The sequence below is a fragment of the Megascapheus bottae genome, chromosome 15 (genome assembly GCF_031878675.1).
Source record: "Megascapheus bottae isolate mThoBot1 chromosome 15, mThoBot2.hap1, whole genome shotgun sequence".
In the NCBI taxonomy this organism is placed as follows: Eukaryota; Metazoa; Chordata; class Mammalia; order Rodentia; family Geomyidae; genus Megascapheus; species Megascapheus bottae.
Genome location: NC_143523.1, coordinates 41868361 through 41892365, shown reverse-complemented (window position 1 = coordinate 41892365; position 24005 = coordinate 41868361). Strand labels below are relative to the sequence as shown.

Sequence of the window (24005 nt, the reverse complement as noted above, 5' to 3'; positions counted from 1 at the left end):
TTGTATTCACCTAAATGGAAGCAATTATTCCGTTCTTGATTCCACAGCTAGCACTATCTTGGAGCCTACTCGTTTTTATTTCCAAATGCCTAGGTGTTCTTTTGAACACAATATATGCTCAATAAATGTTTATTGGCTTGAGATAAACTGAAATAAGACATTCATTGGTTTGCAGTAATGCTTAATATTATATAGAGCTATGTGTTACTGAGTTCCTTCAGTCTTCCTTAGTAATAGTGTTACATCAGGAAGGGTTGTTTTGGGTAGGAAGTTAAGAATAGATGTTCTCAATGGCCTGAAGGAAGGATTCTCTCCACTGCTTCTCTCCAAAGACTTTTATTTGGGAAGATCACTAGTTTTACTCTTCTAATTTCCTAAAAGAAATATAATTTTTGGCTAAATAAGTTTCATTTTATTTTATAAATTTAATCAAAGAGAACAAAAGTCACCCTGAAAGCTCCTGTGAGCTATTGGAGAAAGGTTAAAATTCAAAGTTCTTTAGCAGCTCACAAAGAAGAAAAGATGTACATATGTGAACATGGCCTTTTCATATCTGAGTGATTAGTAGGCTTGAAAGAAGAAATAATTAGAGTTACAATGAGAAAGAAGATGGTTATGGAATACAAATATATCACTCAGGTTGGCATTGAAATTTTCCCACAAAGCTAGTATTTGAGATGCTAAAGCAATTCTCCCACTGATGCAACACACAAAAGTAAATCATAAGCTCATGTCATGTTGCGCAATGTTCCTGTTATGCACTGGCATGGCATGAAGAAAGTTGAGGGCGTGGCTCACTAAACATTAATTTTCAGTATATTTGGGGCATCCAGAGAAACACACTTGAATTAGGAAGCGTAACAAAACCTTTGTGGGTTTTACTCTAATTTTAGCTTATACATATTGTACATCATGTAGAACAAACATAGTTTTATGAAACTTGAAGCTTGAAGAATTATGAAACCTTTGATTTAGGATGACTATTTCAAAGGAGCAGGTCCTGCTGTATATCATAGTTATAATAATTTACTATTACTAATTAAGAATAATTATTCACCACTAACAATCAATATTAATCACAATTATTACAGTATTCATTGCACAAAATAACATGCTTCATGACATTTTTACCTGGCTGCATAATGTACTTTCCTTCCTTTATCTTTGATGAAGGTGTGTCTTTACAACCTAGGACAGTTGTCTATCTACTAAGGAATAGTGAATAGACCCAAGCTGTCCAAAGCTGCAAGCTTGGAGATTTCTTATATTAAAAAGACCTCTAAGCTCTGAAAATGGAGATAGGGAAGGTTGTCTATCAATGACAACATATGGAGTTAGTAAGATGTGTGCTTGCACTTTGTATTAGAATTTACTGCAACTTCCAACTGAAGTTTTGAGTACCTTATTTTAAAAAGAACTTATTTTGTACTGAGAAGGGAAATGAGAAAACCAGAATAATTCTACTGAATACATTAAAGCTAATTTTACTGGTTGCTGCTATTTTTTCAAAGATGGGAGACCTTTTCGGATAACATATGTGTCCTCCCGCCCCTTGGTGAAATCATCTGTTGTATGGAGTTACAGACCCTGATAAGAGGGGTAGGAGCTATCCCTTAGCTGAGTTAGGGTGAAAAAAATGTAGGTTTCTTTTTCCCACAGGTGTTGCCAGGACATATCTGCTTTCTGAAATAAAATGAATAATTGGAAATGTCACATAATTTTAGTAAAATATTAAGTAGCTATATTAGAGATATTTAAGAAAGAGAAGCTCAAACAACATATACAAGTGAAGACCTCACAAGTTTTAAGGGCATTTTTAAAAATGAAAGTGTAATGTTCTTATACAACATTCTTTTCACATTTCTTACTTCTCTGGCATTTATTATAAGGAACAAAGCATTTCTGGAATGCTCATTTTAATTTCAAAGCCCAGGCTATTCTGTGGAAAACATTTGGCGCATGGAGGATCTGAACAATAGAGAAAGAATGTGCAGTGGGAAGCAGCATGAATTGTGGCACTTAAAATACATTCTGAAGGCACATATCAGACAATGATGCTTACTCTTTATTTTAAATAAAAGCTGTAAGCAATTAGTATAATTTGGCTTCATCTGGACAAATATCTTTTAACTCCACAAAATTGCAGGAACAATAATGAAATATTTGCCTTTGGGAGTTTGTGAAATCTATGTAATAAATCAGACCTATTAGCATCCTTTCATGATCCATGAGATGAGACACATGATCCTTACTTAGCTGGTTATTAAGCATATAATATGTGTTTTGTTAACTGCTTTCAGTATAGTTAGCATGGGGGTAGTGGTGGTGGAAGAATCCTGGATTAAGGTAAGAGTAGGCTCAGATTACAAAGATTTACAAAGATTATCATAAACAGTTTTTCTGAATCTCTGGGCAAACAGACTATGACATATATATGTGTATATGTCTAAATATATATACATAATGAAAACAAATATTGGTGTCATATTATGCATTTAAATATATCCACTTGGGCATGGTGCCAGTGGCTTACTCTTGTGATTCCAGCTACTGGGGAGACAAATCTGAGGATTGCAGTTTGAAGCCAGCCAGGCAAACTTTTATCTTGAATTAATCACTAAGAAGCTCAAATGGAAAAGGACCAGCCTTGAGTGAACAAGCTAAGAAACAGTGACCCGGCCTTGAGTTCAGGCTCTAGTACTGGCACCCATAAACAAGAAAAAACAACTATAAAATGACTTGATGGTCTTGGGGCCAGCCTCAAATGGTCAAGTGTCTGTCTAGCCAGTTTAAGGCCCTAAGTTCAAGCCCTAGTAGTAGTAAAAAAACAATAAAAATAAAACAACAATAATAAAACATTTGACCTTATTTGACCTTGATAATATTATATAAGATAATGTGATCGTTCTTGTTTTCTCAGCAAGAAAACAAAGACTTTCCACAAAACATTCCACTCTGGGTCACAAGCATGGTATAGAGCAAATCATAACAAAACAGGAGGTCATCAGGCAAGAAGGTCAAGTAGAAATTATTTTCATCCATGTAATTCCTCCATAGCTTTTAAGTTTTCCGTTCTTTGCTAATCAATGGACTCAAATACACAGGTAAACAAATACTTAATGTTTCCTTAACACTCAAGCAAAATCTATAGGGACTGCAGAACAGGAAGGGTTTTATATAGGCCATCATCAAATATGTGGTACGTAATTGTCATTAGCCTTAGCTATTTGATGAAATGCAGGCAGCTGTCTTTCCTTAGGAAAGATTTCTTTATTTCAATTGACAAGCAATGTGTGTATTTATGGGAACAATGATGTTTTGACCTGTCTATATAGCTACTTAATGAAGCCATCATTTCTCCAATTTATCATCCAAGCTTCAATTTCAGTAGGTGTTTCAGGCCTTCTATTTTAAACATGGGATGTAGGATTCTTCCCCCTCTCACTGTAAGGAGATTTAAAAAGCTTTGCTTATAAAATTTTTATCTGAACATTGCTTTAGGATCCAAGGTTTAATTAAGAAATGAAAGCAACGGATGTATTTCATCATATAATTCAGTTTGAGGTTCTCTTTTTTTTTCATTCTCAAATATACTCAATTTCCATTTCCAGATAAAGCTCTTATCATATTTTTTTCTTTTTTTGGTGAAGATTCATCCCACCCAGGTTTATTAAGGTATAATTGGCAAATGTAAATTGCATTTTAATGGTGTACACCTCAAGGCTTTGTAAGTGTCTTGAAGAGAAGCAAATTGGGGTGAAGGATTGAGTAGGAGAAGGTGGGAATGAGAACTGTCAAGAAAGGACTCTTGGTATGGAGCTTGGAGGGTGAACTGTTGCACAACAAAGTAGAAAAGAGTACAGGAGACACATCAAAAAGGTTGCAAGGGCAAAAAAATAGATGAGCATCGGGGCTTTGCCTCTCTGAGGAAACCATGGCTTTGTACATTTCTGGGTATTCTCCCTACTCAATATTAATAATATACATTCCCGGCCTAAATAAATTAATAGGTTAATTGTCATTATTTTTGCCTCTCTCAATATAGGTTGCTAGCTACAAAGTAATATAAATTTTATTTTACAATTTTGTAATTCTGATAGTCTTCCACTTTTCCCATTTGACAGCTTTAGTAAAGCTCTTTTATTTTTTCCATACATGAAGTTTCTGTAATTAAAATGACAAATACAGAGATGCTCAAGCATTCTTCTAATAGTAAGAACTTTGATGGGACTTACTATCTGTGCTCTTCCTTCATTCTAGTGTTTAATTGGGAACTTTGTGGGCTCCTTACATTGTGCTTGATGCCTTTACTTGACTTTTGGGGATGTACCAACAGTCCCAGGAATAAATCATTTTAATGTGAAACACTTCTTTTTCTTCTGGGTTATACCATTGGAAGGCTATGTTTTTCTTGCACATTTTATTTATTTGTTTTTATTGTAAAGGTTGTACAGTGGGATTACAGTTACATAAGTCATGAGATGAGTACATTTCTTTTTGAGCACTGTCACCTCTTTTCTCAGGTTTTTTTTTGCACCTTTTCTAATGAATTACTCCTGTTTTTCCAATTTTAGGTTACTACACTTGTAAATTGTCCCCAGAATCCTTCCAACAGGAAAAAGGGACGTTCAAAAAAAGCCAGAGTCCTTCTAGCTTCTGTAGAGGAAGCAACTTGGAATTTATTAGACAAAGGAGAGAAGATTGCCCATGAAACTACAGTTTTAAAGGAAGAACTTACTGCTGCGCTGGAGGAAGTTAGAAAAGAGAGTGAGTATTCTAGTCCTGGTCAGGAGCAAACTGCATATCCTTAGGGTGTTCGTTACTGACTTAGATTTGTGAGTGTTTTGTTTTTGTTGGCTTGAGTTTATTAATCTTTCACCGAGCTGTGAAGAGCTAGCTGTGGGAGGCAGAGTGGCTTATTAGACAGCTCCAAGGCTCAGAGTGTCTGTCCTGGCTCTAGTCTTTATTCAGTCCCTGTAGACAATTCCCCACTTCCAACCATGCCATCACTTACCTATAATAAACAAAGAGAAGACTAATGAAGCTGAAGACGTATTTGCTCAGTCATAAATAAATATGAAGCTCTTTATAAACAGTTGGGGGAAAGACATTTCAGATCTGATTGCCTATGAAGTACATTTTTAAAAAATATTTTAATTTCTAGAGGTTGATATTTACTGAACTTTAAGAAAATGCTTTGTGTGAACTATGCATAACCCCAGTTGCTGCTCAGTTGTTACATAATAAGAGCACATTTTTTTTTGTACCTCTAGATAGCTTAAGGTAATACAACAATTTTCTAGTGAATGTAAGTCTCATCAGCAGGATATTTTCAAAAGAATTATTCAGTGTTTTCTTTTGGGGTCAATGGAATAATATCAGTTTGTTACAAGGAACTATTTTAGGAGGAAAAGGAATGGTGAATTTTCTTGTTTAGCTTTATAAAAGATGGTTAAGATGTCCAAACATTTTTCTCCTACAATTTCCAAGGTAACTTTAAGACAATCAGAAATTCAGAGTAGAAGGGCTGGGAGTTTGGCCTACTCGTAGAGTGCTTGCCGATTATACACGAAGACCCGGCTTCGATTCCTTGGTACCACATGCATAGAAAAAAAACATTCAGAGTAGGGTGCCAAGGTACTATGTTTGAAATCTTAGTACTCTGGAAGTGGAGGTAGGTGGATCACAAGTTTGGAAAGCCTTATGTAAATAAAAATATTCAGAAGGTCTATAACTAAATATTATTAAAAGGAATATACTAGCCACAATAAATTTTAAGTGAAATTTATGATACAGGAGGTTGATATATATTTAATTTAAAAACATTATTTATTTATTTATTTTATTTATTGCCAGTCCTGGGCTTGAGCTCAGGGCTTGAGCACTGTCCTTGGACTTTCTCAAGGCTAGCACTCTACTACTTGAGCCTCAGCACCACTTCCGGCTTTTTGCTATGTATGTGGGTACTGAGGAATTGAATCCGGGGCTTTGTGCATGCTAGGCAAGCACTCTACCACTAGGCCAAGCTCCCGGCCCCTATTTACTTATTTTTTAAAAATGAGTACTGGCATTTGAACTTAGAATCTCATAGTTGCTCAACTAGTACTCTTCCACTTGAGCCATACTTTCAAACTAGCTTTGTTTGGGGGGCGGGGAGGTTGGTGGTAGGATTTGAACTCTGGGCCTGGGTGCTGTCCCTGAGCTTTTTAGCTCAAGGCTACTGTCCTACCCCTTGAGATACAGCACCACTTCTGGTTTTCTGGTGGTTATTTGCAGATAAGGGTCTCATGAGGAAAAGGGTGACACTGATCAAGATGAATTATACTCATAAACTGACATGTTGGATTAAAACCCCTTTGTTCAACTACTTAAAATTTTTAAAAAGAAAAGGTGTACTTGACTTTGGAGCAGGACTAAAACAGTAATCCTAAATTTAGGAAAAAAATGCTAGGAATGGAGAAGGAAGAGTCTGAAAATAAAAGGAGGGCAAATTTGTTGAATTTAGAGTTTTAACTCCAAGTTTCACACATTTCTTTTTCTCTTTTCTGTATTTTACATTTGCTTTTTCCCTCCATGCTTTGATCTGGAACTTTTCTGTTGACTTGTACTATGTGTAATGATTCTATATTCAGCTACATCTATCTGCTATTTAATTCAATAATTGTATTTAAAATTCTGCAAGTTATAGTTTTTTTGGCTCAAATTTTCCATATGATAGATTTCTACAAATTCTAATTCCTTGCTAAAGTTTCTATATTTTTGATATCTTATTTATCCTTAACTTTCACATTTCATATGTCCAATGTGTAGCTCTCCTGTAGGTTCATTTCTTTTTTTTTTTAATTTTTTATTGTAATTAGTAAAAGGGTTACATGATATTTGCCAGATAGAAGGTGCGTTAATTCACATACATTGATACCCTTTCACATGTCTTGGTACCCATTTCCCTCCCCCCCACACCCCCCACCTGTCTTGGTTTTCCCCCCTTCCCTATCAAATTTCAAATATCCAAATACAAATAAATCTGTAGGTTCATTTCTAATGTCTGTTTTTTCTATTGCTTTTTGAGCATACAATCTTGTCTTCTTGTATGTTGGGTAATATTTGATTGGATGTTAAGAATCATTGGGAAACATTATAGAATTAAATTTTTAAGAATGCTATTTCCGGCTGATTCTTACTATCAGAAGGAGTACTTCTCAAGTTCCAATAGAAATCATAGAATATTAACTGGTGCTTCCTGGTAGGTTGACTTATAACTCTTAATTTTATTTCTCTAACTACTTGAAGGAAGGATTAAAATTATTTGCACGACTTCTCATGCTCTTAGCTGCTGCATTCTTTGTCTTCTCTGTTGTTCAATCTTTCCTACCATTGGCTTCTTACAAACATATACAAAAAATCAATTCCAGATAAATGTAGATGCTAAACATCTAAAAAATTTATAAATTCAGTGAAATAGAAACATGATTATTGTTTAAACTTTGAGGGTATGAAGATTTAGTAAACATGAAACATAATGCTATAAAAAGACTGATGTATTTTTGCTACATCAACAACTTTTTTTTTTTTTGCCAGTCCTGGGCTTTAGCTCAGGGCCTGAGTTCTGTCCTTGGGCTTTCCTCAAGGCTAAAGCTCTACCACTTGAGCCTCAGCACCACTTCTGGCTTTTTTCAATGTATGTGGTACTAAGGAATCCAACCCAGGTCTTTGTGCATGCTAGGTAAACACTCAACCACTAGGCCAAATTCCTGGCCCAAGAACTTTTTTTTAAAATAGAAAATTATCAATCTATCATCTATCTATGTGGAAGCATGTAAAACACCAAATAGCTATAGCAGTTGTGAGCAAAAATAGCAATGTTGGAATTAGAATGCCTAACTTCAAATTATACAGAGCACACTTAACAAAAAACAGGGTAGTGATACAAAAATAGACATACAAGTAAATAGAATAGAAGGCCCATAAGTTAAGCCACAAATAGCTACAGTCATCTGAGTTATTATTATTGATTACAAAATTATATCTTAGGGAAAAGACAATGTCTTCAACAAATAGTATTGGGAACACTTGATTTCCACACTTTGGCAACTAAAACTAGATATTTACCTTTTCCTCTGTCCAAAAAGTATTGAAAAAATGGATTAAATACTTTAAAAATCAATGTTAATAAAATCTTTTTTTTTTTAAAGAAATTGCTGACACTGTTTTCCCTATATGAGTAACGTTTTTAACCCCCCCCCTCTTTTTTTTGGGTCTGTCAGGGGGCTTGAACTCTGCCTGGGCATTGTCCCTGAGCTCTTCAGCTCAAGGGTACCACCCTACCCTTAGTCCAAGCTCCACTTCTAGAAGTTAATTGGAGATAAGGGTCTTAAGTCCTTTTGTGTCTGGGCTAGCTTTGAACCTTGATTCTCAGATCTCAGCCTCCTGAGAAGCTAGGATTACAGGCGTGAGCCACCGGCCTCAGTTTTTAAAAAAAGAATATTTAGGCTGGGAGCATAGCGTAGCATTAAGCCCTGGGTTCGATTCCTTGGTACTGCATACATAGAAAAAGCCGCACGTGGTGCTGTGGCTCAAGTGTCTTTGAGAAAGCTCAAGTACAGTGTTCAGGCTCTGAGTTCAAGCCCCAGCACTGGCAAACGAAAAAAAATGTTGAAAGTGGGCCTGGGAGCATGGCCTAGTGGTAGAGGGCTTGCCTAGCATGCACAAAGCCCTGGATCCAATTCCTTGGTGCCATATACACTAGAAAGGCCAGAAGTGGTACTGTGGCCCAAGTATAGAGTGCTAGCCTTGAGAAAGCCCAAGGACAGTGGCAGGCACTGAGTTCAAGCTCCAGGACTGGCAAAAAGATAAAAGATAATGGTATGGACATAATAAGTGACTGATTCTAAGAACATGTAGGCGATTCTTACAGATCAATAAGAAAAAAAATGAACCAAAGGAAAAGGAGATGCAAAGACTTCCACAGAAGAATAAATGAATAGCACTAATAAAAACACAAAGAGATGTTTGACCTTGGTGAGAGAGATATGCAAGTTAGGTACCATATTATGCAATGCATATGACACAAACTTAAAAAGTAGAATACTACCATATGTTTAAAACATTTTGGAGCAACAGGCTCTGTTGTGCACTGCAATTGCATGCAAATTGATACAACTATTTTGAAAAGCAATTTTGGTTCTCCACTATTGTCAAATGCCAAAGTTCTATATATGTATGATGTGTTTCTGGACTCAAATGATTACATTTCTGGTGTTCGTTTGTAGAAATGCAAGTGGTATTTAAAGATAAGTGCTTGTTGAGATGTTTCTGAACTGAAATATTTGAATGGTAATTTTAAAAAGTAGGAAATATTTGAAATGTGCAAACACACACGGTTAGTTTCTTTGAGTCACTTAGGATGGTAAGACCTTTAGGATGGTAAGAATCTTTGCAAAAGTTATACAATACAATATAGAGAACTTGCTGTCTGTGCACAAAATGGCAAAAACAGAGAATTGTGACAAAATTAATATACTTTGAATTCATAAATGCTTAGCCTATCTTTTTCCAGAGACTCTATTTCTTCCTTGCACCAAATAAAACATTTATTGAAACCTTTTTGTAAGCCAGACTGTTTAATGTGTTGGAGTCACAGAAATGCACTAGTCAGACAAGGCAGATACTCTCACTGAGCTGATATTTTAATGGAAAGATGGCCAGTAAGAATGGCCATTATCAAGAAATCTAATAACAACAGATGCTGGCAGGGATGTGGCCAAAAGGGATCACTACTACACTGTTGGTGGGAGTGTAAACTCGTTCAACTACTATGGAAAGCAGTATGGCGGTTCCTCAAAAGACTAAACATAGAGCTCCCCTATGACCCAGTAATTCCACTACTTGGCATTTACCCAATTGTCCAGAAACAAGGACAGACTAAATCCACTAGCACAATAATGTTCATTGCAGCACTATTTACCATAGCAAAGATATGGAACCAACCCAGATGCCCCTCAGTAGATGGCTGGATCACGAAGATGTGGTATTTATACACAATGGAATTCTATGCTGCCATCAGAAAGAATAACATCAACCCATTTGTAAGGAAATGGAAAGACTTAGAAAAAAATCATATTAAGTGAAGTAAGCCAGACCCAAAGGAACATAGGCTCAATGGTTTCCCTCATTGGTAATAATTAGTACAAAACCTTGGACTCTCCTAGCAGAGGATTATAATAGCGTAAAACCTAGATACATAAGGCCATATAGGATGAGGCTAAATGAAAGGACCTCCAGGATATGGAAACAAGAGCTATATAAGGTGTGATTGTTGTTCTTAATGTACTATGTTATTTTTCATTTCTTGGCTATTCCCATATTGTTACAGTATCTTACCTTGTTATTTGGTATATTGCATATACGTTTATTTGTTTATTTGAAATAGGAAAGGGAAGGGGGAAAACAAGATGGGGCTGGGGGGAGGGAAATAAGAACAAAAACATGAGAAGGAGTATCAATTCATGTGAAGTAATGCACCTTCTATCTGAAGAATATGACTGTAATCCATCTATTAATTACAATTAAAAAAATAACAAGAACAAAAAAGATGGCCAGTAAACAGTAAAGAGACTTGCTTATAATTTTTAAGGGATAGAATTGGAACATCAAAAATATTAGTATTAAATAGTTTTCTCATACAAACAGTAGCATCCTTACTTCAGTAAGTATTAGTTTCCTAATAATGTAAAATAGATACAGAAGTATGGGTTTCTTAACATACAAGTAAATATAATTCAAGATTTCAAGAGTGTTCATGGAAAGATGAAGATTCAGCTCTTTCATATTTTGTTCAGAAAGTCCAGGATGCTCTCACAATCCCCTCCCCCACATACTTTGGTATGAATTATTCGATGGGAATGTGAAGTCTCCTGTCAGTAGGCTTGGGAGTTATGCCTATCAGAGCCTGCAACAGTGAACACAGGCTTCATGTTCATGTATGCCAGATGGAAGTAGACTTGCAAATTCATTGGATGTCTGCCATTGCTAAAATACTTTCCATCTATTTTTAATAGTAGGTCTCCACCAAGGCCACCATGAGCCAGTTGGAATTATAGGAAGATTAATGAGGAGCTCTTGAATCCTTCAAGAGCTGTCTAACTTTAGCTATCCTTTCCTAAATAAGGCATTATGGCATTTTATACTAAAGAAGCGCTATGCTATCTAGTGTACTAATGCAGAAACCTCCCTCCCAACTGCATATTTGTGACACTTAGGCCTGCAGCAGCTGATGATGGCCTCACTTTTCAGAGCTCATGAATATTTCTGGCTGGTTGTCAATATGTCTTGAGATTTCTCTTCTCAGTGAGAAGTGAATCTTTGGGTTAAGAAATGTATAGAGTCTTCATGTGTATAACACATGTATGAAATATATATTTTCTTTAAAAATGAATGTATATTTTCATTGACTCAGAGTATTTATAGGTATAGCATACATTTAAATTCATGTATATAATATGTAAATATCAGTTCAAAATAATTTGTGTATCTATCCCTTTAGACACATCAATTCATTCAGCTGGGAGCATTAAAGATTCTATTTCTAAATATTCAATTAATTGTTGTCAACCTTATTAATCTTTCTGTGCCTTATTTAGCCCACTTGAAAAATCACTCCTCCTATCCAATTGCACCTCTGTTCTCTATGTATATTTTCTATTTAATCCTCTTTCTATATTTCCATAGTTCATCTCCAATATTTGTCTGACCTCAGATTTATGAACTGTTTTCCAACAGGAATTAGGAACCAGGATTTGCCATCATCCATAATAGAGAAAACAATTACTTCTAAAAGCAACTATTAGAAAAATGGTATACTGGAAATGTAATTAATCTTGTTAATCAATATACTTGGGTACTTGCTTAAGCAATAAATGTTATTATAGAATTTTTATTATTAAGCCCTTAGTGTGTTATCTATTACATCCTCAGTTGTTCAATAAACTATTTTGATATAAGAAAGTAAATCAGTCGGGTGGGGTGGCTCACTCCTGTAATCCTAGCTACTCAGGAGGTTGAGATCTAAGGATTACGGTTCAAAGTCAGCCCAGGCCAAAAAAAAGTAAATCATATGGCATCCAACAAAAGATTAAATACTAGAACTCATATTGAAAAAATACTTAGGAAACTCAGTTCTCTCTGTCTCTCTCTGTCTCTGTCTCTGCCTCTGTCTCTCTCTCTCTCCCCTCACCTCTCTCTCCCTTTCCCTCTCCCTCTCCCTCTCCTTTCTTGTCAGTTTGTGGGACTTGAACTCTGGTCCTGGGCATTGTCCCTAAGCACTTCAGCTCAAGGCTGCCACCTTACCCCTTGAGCCACTTCCAGTTTTCTGGTCGTTAATTGGAGATAAGAGCCTCATGGTCTTTAGTGCCCTGGCTTTAATAAACTGTCTTCTTCAGATCTCAGCCTCCTGAGTAGCTAGGATTACAGATGTGAGCCACTGTGCCCAGCTTTATTTAATATTTATTATAAAATTAAATAGCAGTCAAATTTTAGTTAACTATCTCTAAGTCAGCTCCAACCACTCTGCTCAACAACCTTGCAGTTAGGGCTTAGATAAAATATTTGGCATTTACTACCAATTACTCATAGCCTATGTATAGTTTCAAAGGCAACAGCTGCTGCCCTTATTTATGTCCAACTATTGCTGCATTGATATTGTGTACATTAACTGTTTCTCTATCTGGAGTGTTCTTAGAGAATAATTAAGTCACAAATACAACAGTCTTTCCAGCTAAGTATAGTGTGCTTCAGGAGAGGCAGTTCATCCTTCATTTTAAAGGGAACTCTTGTTCTAATACATTTTAACATGCACGCATGGTATACTGTAGCTGGCAGAAGAATGTTTATGGAAACACTTCTATTGAAGACTGATGAGGTAATTAGCTACATTGCTTGTAAACCACTAATTGCTGGAAAACACTCAACATGGTGTCCTTTAGTGCATACTTAAAAATTCTATGCCAGGCTTTTCTTACAGGGCACTTGCTATTCTCAGCAAACTTTTCATTGTCACCCAATATGAAGCATGCGAGCAACTGGCAAATTCTTGATTGTGTATACAGTCATCCCAGTTTTAGTCACTTGAAGTGCTTAACCTATGATATGCTGGACCTATATAGAAAGGCTGATTTGAGGAATGATAGTAGCACCAATTATGAAAGTTACAAGAATTTCTGAAGCCATGTACCATTCACTTTGATGTTTAATTCAAGAGCAAAGACTAAATGCATACTAACAGATTGATTTGTGATGAGTCCTAGAAACTAAAATGTGCCCTGAGGTCTGAGCTAGTAACTAGTCTGAAATCAAAATGTGATTCATATATTATCTATGCCTTCTGTCCTTCATGCCTAGACAGGAGGAACCACTCTGTGGTTATTTTATAAATGAATGCAAAAACAGTAGAGTTGGTATAGTGCTGACAGGTGGTGTCAAGCTTATATTCATATGAGATGAGTATGAACATTATGGTTTTTCTGTATATTCTAGTATGAAGAAAGTGCATTGACTGTTGGCACAATGATTACCTAGCTACTTATTATTTAATTATTGTTTTTTTTCTGCCATGTTCATTTATCTTCTTTTTTTTCTGGCTGGCTCTTTCTTTGTACATATTAGCTATCTGATGACTGGCAAATATTCAGTAAAATTTCCATTTTTTTTTCTACTTTCCGCTTAAACTCTGAATCTACTTTTACCTTGTCTACTCTATTGCTTGGACAGCTTACTGTTTAGTCCAATTACTTTTGAACAGTTTTAATTTTATTCTACTCCTGTGTTGCATTTGACATTTGGCACCTTGAAACTTTCCCACCTCCATCTCTTTATTTTATTTTATTTTTATTGCCAGGGTAATGCATAGAGTTACATTTGTCAGGTAGTAGGTGCATTACTTCTCACACATTGATACCCCTTCTCATGTTTTTGTCCTAATTTCCCTCTCCCCACCCCCTCTCAATCATCTTGTTTTCCCCCTTCTCTTTCCTGTTTCAAATAAACAAATAAATGTTTATATAATATATCAGGTAACAAAGTCAGATACAGTAAAATATGAGATTAACAAGGGCAACAAAAGAGAGGAGAAATGACATAGTACATTCCACCTCCATCTGTTTTAGGACATTATGTGTTAAATTTTCCCTTACTTCTCTTGATTCATCTTCACTTTTCTTTTTTTTAAATTGTAAATTATAGAGGGGTTACAGTTAATATTTGCCAGGTAGTAGGTGCATTACTTTTCATGCATTGATACCCCTTCTCATGTTTTTGCCCCTATTTCCCTCTCCCAACCCCTTCCCATTCATCTTGTTTTTCCCCTTTCCCTTTCCTATTTAAAATAAACAAATAAATGAATATCCAATATGCCAGGTAACAACATCAGATACTGTAACAATATGGGATTAACCAAAGGGAAACAAAAGAGAAGAAAAATAACATAACTACATTAAGAATAACAATCACACAATATAAAGCTCTTGTTTCCATATCTTGGAGGTCCTTTCATTTAGCCTCATCCTACATGGCCTTATGTATCTAGGTTTTGCCCTATTGTAATCCTCTGCTAGGAGAGTCCAAGGTTTGTACTAATTATTACCAATGAGGGAAACCATTGAGCCTATGTTCCTTTGGGTCTGGCTTACTTCACTTAATATGATTTTTTCCCCAAGTCTTTCCATTTCCTTACAAATGGGGCAATGTCGTTCTTTCCATTGTGTATTTTCACGATCCAGTCATCTACTGAGGGGCATCTGGGTTGGTTCCATATCTTTGCAATGGTAAATAGTGCTGCAATGAACATCTTTGTGCTAGTAGATTTAGTATGTTCTTGTTTCTGGATGATTGGGTAATGCCAAGGAGTGGAATTGCTGGGTCATAGGGGAGCTCTATGTTTAGTCTTTTGAGGAACCACCATACTGCTTTCCATAGTAGTTGAACGAGTTTACAGTCCCACCAACACCAACAGAGTAGTAGCAAGCCCTTTGTTTTGCTTTGCATTTCTTTTATGGCCAGAGATGTTGAGCATTTCTTCATGTGTCTAGAGGCCATTCTTATTGGTTCTCTCCATCTCTTTCCTGAGGAAGTTTTTTCATTATCCTGACTTTAATTTTTGGTTATCTTGACAACTTTTTGTTCTCTGATAAAGCTTCACTGCAAAATTGTGAGTATTTCTCAGTAATTTTAACACTTCAAGCCCTAAGTTATCATGATGAACACAGTCAAATGATATTCATTCTTGGGAATGTTGAATACACACCACAAGAATTAAACTTCTGTTATCATTTCCCCAGACTACTGCCACTACTGTGGCATTACTGGCAGCAATGTCACTGCTCTAGCTATTTACTACTTTGCTATTTTGGTGTTATCTTATATATTAATCATACATTCTTGTATTCTTTCACAGCTTTCTGTCTCTGGCATCACATTTGATAGAGTTGGTTCTTTTTTTTTTCTCCTCTAAAATACTGTTTCCAAGACTAAGGGAGCACCACACAGACTTAATTTTCCTTTTTATCTCATTTGGTTACTTCTCAATCTCTTTTAAAAAAAAATTTTTTTTTTGCCAGTCCTGGGCTTGAACTCAGGGCCTGAGCATTGTCCTTGCACTTTCTCAAGGCTAGAGCTCTTCCACTTGAACCTTAGCACCACTTCTGGCTGTCTTTTTTTTCTATGTATGTGGTACTGAGGAATCGAACCTGGGTCCTTGTGCATGCTAGGCAAGCACTTTAACCACTTGGCCAAACTCCCAGCCCCATAGGGTTGTTTGTTTGTTTATTTGTTTTTGCTAGTCCTGGACTTGAGCTCAGAGACTGAGCTCTGTCCTTGGCCTTTCTCAAGGCTAGAGCTCTGCCACTTGAGCCTCAGCACCACTTCCAGCTTTTTTCTGTGCATGTGGTACCGAGGAATCGAACCCAGGTCTTAGTGCGTGCTAGGCAAGCACTTTACCACTAGGCCAAACTCCTGGCCCTTCAATCTTTTTTATGGATACTTCTTTTCTGACAGGTCATGTAGTGTTGAGGACAAAAGATTCATTGCAGAATATGAACATTAAAAAAAAGAAAAGAAAAACATTCCTGAGAAATTAGTTTGGAAAGAACTGTGCAAGTCTTTCCTAAGAAACTTTCTTTCTTTGTCTCTCTCTTTTTTCTTATCCCCTCCTTCCCTCGTTCTCTCCCTTCCCTCTTTTTGTTGGTACTAGATACTGCATCTACTAAGTAAAAACATTATCATTTGAGCTACACTTCCAGTGCTTTTTGGTTTAGTTATTTTTGAGATAAGGTCTCTCTCTCTCTCTCTCTCTCTCTCTCTCTCTCTCTCTCTCTCTCTCTCTCTCTCTCTCTCTCTCTCTCTCTCTCTCTCCTGCTCTCTCTCTTGCTTTACATATGCCACCTTGTAACATACCCTCCTATTTGTGTTTTTTTGGTCTAGCTGGGATGGTAGGCACTACTACTCACCTACTCCCAGATTTTTTTTTTTTTTTGCCAGTCCTGGGCTTGAGCTCAGGGCCTGAGCACTGTTCTTGGACTTTCTCAAGGCTAGAGCTCTACCACTTGAGCCTCAGCCCCACTTCTGGCTTTTTTCTATGTATTTGGTACCGAGGAATTGAACCTGGGTCTTCATGCATGCTAGGCAAGCACTTTAACCACTAGGCCAAACTTCTAGCCCCCAGAGTTTTTCTTTCAAAAAATTTTAATGTATAGAGGGGTTACAGTTACATTTGCCAGATAGAAGATGCGTTACTTCTCACACATTGAGACTGCTTCTCATGTTTTTGTACCCATTTCTCTCCCCCACCCCCTCCCTCATTTTCCCCCTCCTATTTTAAATAAACAAATATATATATATATAATATCAGATAACAAAGTCAGATACTGTAACAATATGAGATTAACCAAAGTTCTCCCAGATTTTTATGGAATATAGGGGCTTGTGGAATTTTTGGCCTGGTCTGGCTTTGAGCTGAAATCCTATCTAGTATAAATTGATTGTATTTCTATACATTTATAACATGTACTTTCATTGCTTTACTATTCCTCTTTTTAAAAATAATTTTAACAGGCTTCCTTATAGATGTGTATGAAGTATTTTGATCCTATTCCCCCATATTCGTGCTTTCCTTTCATCATCTATTCTGCTGTTTTCCAGCTTGAAGCAGTCTTCCTGTTTTATCCTATCATCCTTTAGGAATTGGTTATGTTATGTTTTTTTTTAAAGAAGTTATTCATACAGAAGTACTTGTCTACTTCTTTGTTGAAGCAGCAAGTTAGGCAAAACTTGCCACAATAATGTCTTTCAAAGTGCATACCCATAAAAAAAATCCAGCATCAAGACTGGGAGCATGGCCTAGTGTTAGGGTGCTCACCTAGCATGTATAAAGCTGGGTTTGATTCCTCGAAACCACATACACAGAAAAAGCCAGAGGTGGTCCTGTGACTCAAGTGGCAGAGTGCTCACCTTGAGCAAAATGTGTTCAAGGACAGTGCTCAGGTCCTGAGTTTAAGGCCCAGGACTGTCAAAGAAAAAAAATCCAACATTTCAGTTATCCAAAGGCGACTAAATTCACCATTTTCATACATTTTATAGTAATTTAGGACAGCCAACTTAACCTTATTTCTCTTATGCTTATTCTTGTTGGGAGTGATATATAATTTTTTCCTTTTCTTATTACCACTATGAAGATTCAACACAAGATTAGGAGTCAGTTTCTTTGGAAGATTGTAGTAAAACAAAGCCCACCCATCTTTTGGTTGCTTATCAGCAGAGATGAAGTTTTTCCTGATCAGGAAGAATTTCTTCCTGATCCTGCATCTTGACCTTTATATTTTCTATAGTATCTGAGGGTTCAACCTCGCAGGTAGTGGTCTTTCCTGTGAGGGTTTTTTAAAGTGAAAATCTGAGTCTTCACAGTGGTTCCACTGAAGACTGAAAACCAGAAAGGAATCTGCAGGGAATAGTTGAGTTAAAAGCAGGAAAAGTGAGTCTATACTTCAGTTATTGGCAGAGTTAAGCCTGCCTTTTATGATACTGCACTAAAGAAATATTTGTTTGGTCTTTTTGTTCACTGTACATCTGTAGTTCCTTTGTTTCTGCTGTCATTTAATAGATGTTAGTCTGATTGTCTCCAAACATCTTTGAAATTGCTGCAGAACAATATTTCAGGATAGTCTCAAGCTGTGCTTCTTGGAAAATGAATGTTCTTAGAAATATTAAGAACTCTGTGGGAAAAAGCAGTTACATAAATTCATAAAACCCTTGATTAAAATTTCTAAGCATCTATCTATCTGTCTATCTATCTATCTATCTATCTATCTATCTATCTATCTATCTATAGATCTATATTTAACCAGAGGACTTTTCAGTGAGTGCTTTTTAAAATGCTAAATTTATACTGCGAATTCCAGGAGGGTGTCATATACACTAGTCTATACTCTCATGAGGTAGAACTTGAGGTGAGGATTCTTAAGCAAGTGATTTACTAAAGAAGTCTTCTCAGGTGAAATTGGTGAGAGGGGTGAGGAGACCGGAGAGGGCAAGGAAGACGCTGTCTGAGTGCAGCTGCATTAGTGTTTCTCTGTACAGTTTAGTAAACATGGAGGACATGTGGTTATGAACACTTGAAATGTGTGACTAAGGATCTGAATTCTAATTTTAATTATAACTTACATTTTAAAGATTAAAACTTGATCTAGTTATGGGAACTTTTAACCTATGGGTATGTGAGCCTACTTTTGCAGCTGCAAATTTTCCTAAAATCTAAGTATGGATTATTTCTGATGAAAATTTAACATGAGTTGAGATGTTTCTTAAGAGAGTAGACCACATAGTGGATTTAAAAGCTGAGTGAGAGAGGTTGGGGAATGGTTCAAATGGTAGATCACCTGCCTAGCAAGCATAAGACCCTGAATTCAAACTCCAGTACCACTAAAACAACAGTAACAAAAGCCACTTGGTTTGAGAAAATGTAAAAATATCTCAGTAAATTTTTTCGTTGTTATTTGTTGCTAAGATTGTAGTTTGAATTTGAGGCACTCTACTACCTGAACCATGTCCCAGCGTATTTTGCTGTTGTTATTTTTTTTTTACAATAGGATCTCACTGCTGGGAAGGCCTGGATTACAATCTTCCTATATGTACTTCCCATGGGGGCATACAAGTACATTCAACTTTTATTGGTTTAGATGAGTTTCACGGACTTCAGTACCCAGTACCTTAGGCTGGCTTTGAACAGTGATCCTCATATCTCAGCCTTCTGAATAGCTAGGATTCCAGGTGTGAATCAATGCACCCAGCGAATCCTATTTTTAAAAATAGTTTTCAGAATTAATTTTAGATTTACTTTTTTATAAATATAATACTTTTAAAATGTGGGTGTCAAAAATATTTAAAAGTTAGCCAAGTGCTGGGGGTTAGGCCTATAATCCTATGTCATGGGAAGCAGAGACTGGGTTGTAAGTGGAGGCTTGCTTGTGTAAAATGTTCATGACAAAATGTTCATGACATCTGAAATAACAACTGGTCATGGTGGTATGCAGCTGTCATTTAAGGTATGCATGAGACTGAGATCAGAATGATTGTGCTTCCAGGCCAGCTATAATAAAAAACTTTACAAAACCCCATCTTAACAGAAAAAGCTGGGTATGCTGGTGGTCCAGACTTGCCTAGCCAAAAACCAAGAGCTTATCTAAATAATAACCAGATAAAAATGGCTGGGGACATGGCTCACCTGCCTACTAGATACCAGTCTCTGAGTTCACACTCCAGTACTTACGTGTATGTATATTTAATACTAATATGTGTAGGCCTTGCGCTGAAGAGCTCAGGGACAGTGACCAGGCCCAGAGTTCAAGTTCCTTGACTGACTAAAAAAAATTCAGAACCAAAGATAAAATTCTTCTGTTTTCCCGTCCAAGTTTGTATGTAGACAGAAAAAGGACAAAGTACAAGCTTTACCTGGAAGGGAGTAGCTGATAAGGCTTGAGCTAAATGGAGAGACAACAATCTGTAGCTTTGACTTCTCAACCTCTTGAGCCTCAGATATCAAGATAGAATTGGGACCTGCTTTCTATCTTATGTAATGCTATTGGATTTAGTAGATAACCTCTGAAATCTTAGAACTCTTAAAACATTGCAGACACTTTTTAAAAAAGTTTTTGCCAGTTCTGGGGCTTGAACTCAGGGCCTGGGCACTGTCCTTGGACACATTTTGCTCAAGGCTAGTGCTCTGTCACTTGAGCCACAGCACCACTTCTGGCTTTTTCTGTGTATGTGGTGCCGAGGATTCGAACCCAGGGTTTTATATATGCTAGGCAAGCATGCTATCACTAGGCTATGCTCCCAGACCTGCAGAAACTTTTTTATTTTTAAAATTTTTATCTTGTTTTAAAGGATGTACAGAGAGATTATAGTTACACAAGCAAGGTAATGAATATATTTCTTGTTGAACAGTTACTCCCTCATCTGTTTTCTCCCACTTTCCCTCCCCACTGACTTTCCTCTCTCTCTGTTGTAAAGTTCATTTCCAACACAGTGTCTTGTGAGTATTGCTGTTGCATTGACAAACTCTTTGCCTCACAATTTTGTGATTTTTTCTTCCCTTCCTCAAATCAAATAAATATATATATTCAAGATACAGTATACTACAATAAAAAACAAAAAAAACCCCAAACACAAAAGGAAACCAGTGACAACAGAGGATAAACCAAAATGAGAAAGAAAAAACAACTTCACAGTATGTTAAAATAAAAACAAAAAAAAAAACCTCTTTTTTTTTCTAGGTTGGACTGTTTATTTTTTTTTCCTTTTTTGTTTTTTATTGTAATTAGTAAAAGGGTTACATGATATTTGCCAGATAGAAGGTGCATTAATTCACATACATTGATACCCTTTCACATGTCTTGGTACCCATAAAAGTGGAAAGTTTTTTTTTTTTTTTTTTTGCCAGTCCTGGGCTTGAGCTCAGGGCCTGAGCACTGTCCTTGGACTTTTCTCAAGGCTAGAGCTTTACCACTTGAGCCTCAGCACCATTTCTGGCTTTTTTCTATGTATATGGTACTGAGGAATCGAACCCGGGTCTTCATGCATGCTAGGCAAGCACTCTACCACTAGGCCAAATTCCCAGCCCAAAAAAAACCTCTTGTTTCCATATCTTGGGAGTTCATTTCAATTAGCATCATGTTATATTGTCATATGTACATAGCTATTGAGATTTTCTGCTAGGACCATCCTAGACATATACTAATTATTACAAATGAAGGAGATCATGAAGCTTTTTCTTGGGGTGAGGTTGGCTTACTTCACTTAATATGACTTTTTTTTTAAAGGTTCTGTCATCCCAACTTTTAGAAATTTTTTTCCCTTTCAATCCTAATTCAGCAACATTGTTAAAAATTCATCTTTATCAAAACATTCAAAATAGTTTTCAAATAAATAGCAGATCTTATTTTGTATCCTTATTTGATTGGTATATGCATTTAATAAAAGTAAGTGATTAGAATTATAACCTAAACAAAAAAGTTCATAGCAACCTAGTAGACTCTCCATGAATCTCTGTTAGGAAGAAACAAAGGTCTTTGTCAGGATGTAAGGAACATCTATAGATTGCTGAGAGAGAATAAAAAGGTATTTATTAATCGTTAGGAGATGTTTCTACCAGTTTCATAGAAACTGGTCTCATCAAATTTTATGTTCCATAAAAATTCTATACTTTTATAGTTTTGCAGAATTAGTCTCATCATAGTATTCCCTAGCTCATTTTGAATGTGATATACTGTTGAATGGCTGCTGGTGGCTGGTGTGAATTCTTGAAGGTGGAGATTCTGCTTTCTCTGAATTGCTTTGCTGCAGTAGGGTTGAGAGGAGAGCAACAATGCTCAAACTAAGGCTAAATATTTCCCGTTGTTGAGGCAAGATCCATCGATGTACACTACTCAGTATCTCATGGGTCATGAAGCTTTCCAATCTGGCACCACATATGTAGAAAAAAAGCTGGAAGTGGTGCTGTGGCTCAAGTGGTAGAGCTCAAGCTTTGAGAAAGTCCAAGGACAGTGCTCAGGCCCTGAGCTCAAGCCCAGGACTGGCAAAAAAAAGAGGAAATGGAACTAACACCCCCCTGTTCAGTTTCATACTATGAACTCCATTATATATTATATGTTATTATATATTTTATCAACTAATATTCACTAGTATTCACGAGTGCCTGGTTTTCTTTCTTTTTCCACTAAGTGTTTTGCTAAAACTACATTTTCATTGAATTTATAATGAATATAGTCATGTTGATAGAGTAGGGATGCATATTTTTTTTTTTTTGCCAGTCCTGGGCTTGAGCTCAGGGCCTGAGCACTGTCCTTGGACTTTCTCAAGGCTAGAGCTCTACCACTTGAGCCTCAGCACCACTTCTGGCTTTTTTCTATGTATGTGGTACCGAGGAATCGAACCCAGGTCTTCATGCATGCTAGGCAAGCACTTTAACCACTAGGCCAAACTCCCGGCCCCGGGATGCATATTTTTAGATGTAGTAAAGGAAATTGTGAAAGAATCATGTAGGTATCTTTTATAAAGGGAACAACATCTTTTTATGTTTATTTTTGTCCTGGACACTTTCTTTTTTGTACTTCTAAGGTTGACTCATATTATCACATAAAAGTTTTGTGTAGCATCTTTGTGCTTCTTGTGCCCATATAAGTGTAATATACAAGTTTTTGTAAATTTGGAAATTATAACCAACGTAACTTGGTTGTGCTTTAGACAAAAATGACTACATAGAGCTACTATATAAAACTATGCCTAAGCTTTATATACTACAATAATATATGTACAAGAAGTACCTCTATGAATATTTATAGACTAAATGCTTTAGTACCTTATTCAACAGGCATTTCATAGCTAAGTTTTTGGAAAAATTTAAAAAAGCGTATTTTTATAGAAAAGGAGCCCAGTGGATCTAGTAGGAAACAAACAAACTCTGAATCCAGTGTCTGTGGCATTTTCAAAATCTTTAGTAAATTAATTTTATGGATAGACTGGGATTTCTTGAAGGAAAAAATAGTTTTGTTTTTATTCATTTTAAAAGTGAAATTTCACGCCAGATGCCGGTGGCTCATACCTTTAAACCTAGTTATTCATGAGGCTAAGATTGAAGGATGGGGTTTCAAAGCCAGCCTGGGTTGGAAAGTCTGAGATTCTGATTTTCAATTATTCACCAAAATATTGGAAGCTGAGCTGTGGAACAAGTAGTAGAGTGCTTAGAGCAAAACCAAAACCAATATAAAACAAAAACCCAGAAAAACCTTAGAGACAGTGCTTATGCCTTGAGTTCAAGGCCTATGCCTTGAGTTCAACCTTCAGAACGGCCACCAAAATAAAAAAAAAAAAGAAAAGAAAAGGAAAGAAAAAAAGAAATTACCTGTTCATTATTTTTCAAAGTTGAAAGCATTATAAGTAAAGTTGGAAATGACATTCCAAAAGAATAGATACCCTATTATCAATTTTATAAAACATGGAGGCTAATATTCTAGATAAAATGTTTTCCTATTTAATTTGGAAAATATCCATATACTCAGGATAGACAATGTGACAGGAACTGGTTAAATCCTACAATCCAGCAACTAACTTTGTCAATAGTGGGAATATGGCAGAGTTCTGCATGTGTCCTCTGACATTTCATGTAGAGGTAGATCCTCCTTTCCATCTCTTGGATTTTGCCCAGGCCCTTACCAGTGCTGTGCCTAGCTTGTATCTATGAATATTTATAGACATTTATAGACTTACTTGACTGAAACTTCTTAAATTGAAGTGTTTTTGTTTTTTTAATACTGATCTCTATATTCTGGATGCTGAGTATATTGCTGAGTCATATATTGAACAACAAATATTTTGTTAATGAGAGGTCTACAAGACTCTATCTCCAAAGTAAACCAGCAAAAAGCCAGACTATGTATGTGGCTCAAGTGGTAGAGTGCCAGCTG

The 24005-nt window shown here is 36.3% G+C and overlaps 1 protein-coding gene across 1 annotated transcript in view; it reads left to right on the top strand.

Annotated features, from left to right (window-relative positions):
- Ctnna3 (catenin alpha 3) overlaps positions 1 to 24005 on the top strand; it is a 1180588-nt gene that overhangs the window by 13903 nt on the left and 1142680 nt on the right. Inside the window, exon 3 of the mRNA XM_090346411.1 lies at positions 4575 to 4767. Within this exon, the coding sequence (XP_090202537.1) occupies positions 4575 to 4767 (193 nt within the window). The remainder of the gene's footprint in view (positions 1 to 4574; positions 4768 to 24005) is intronic.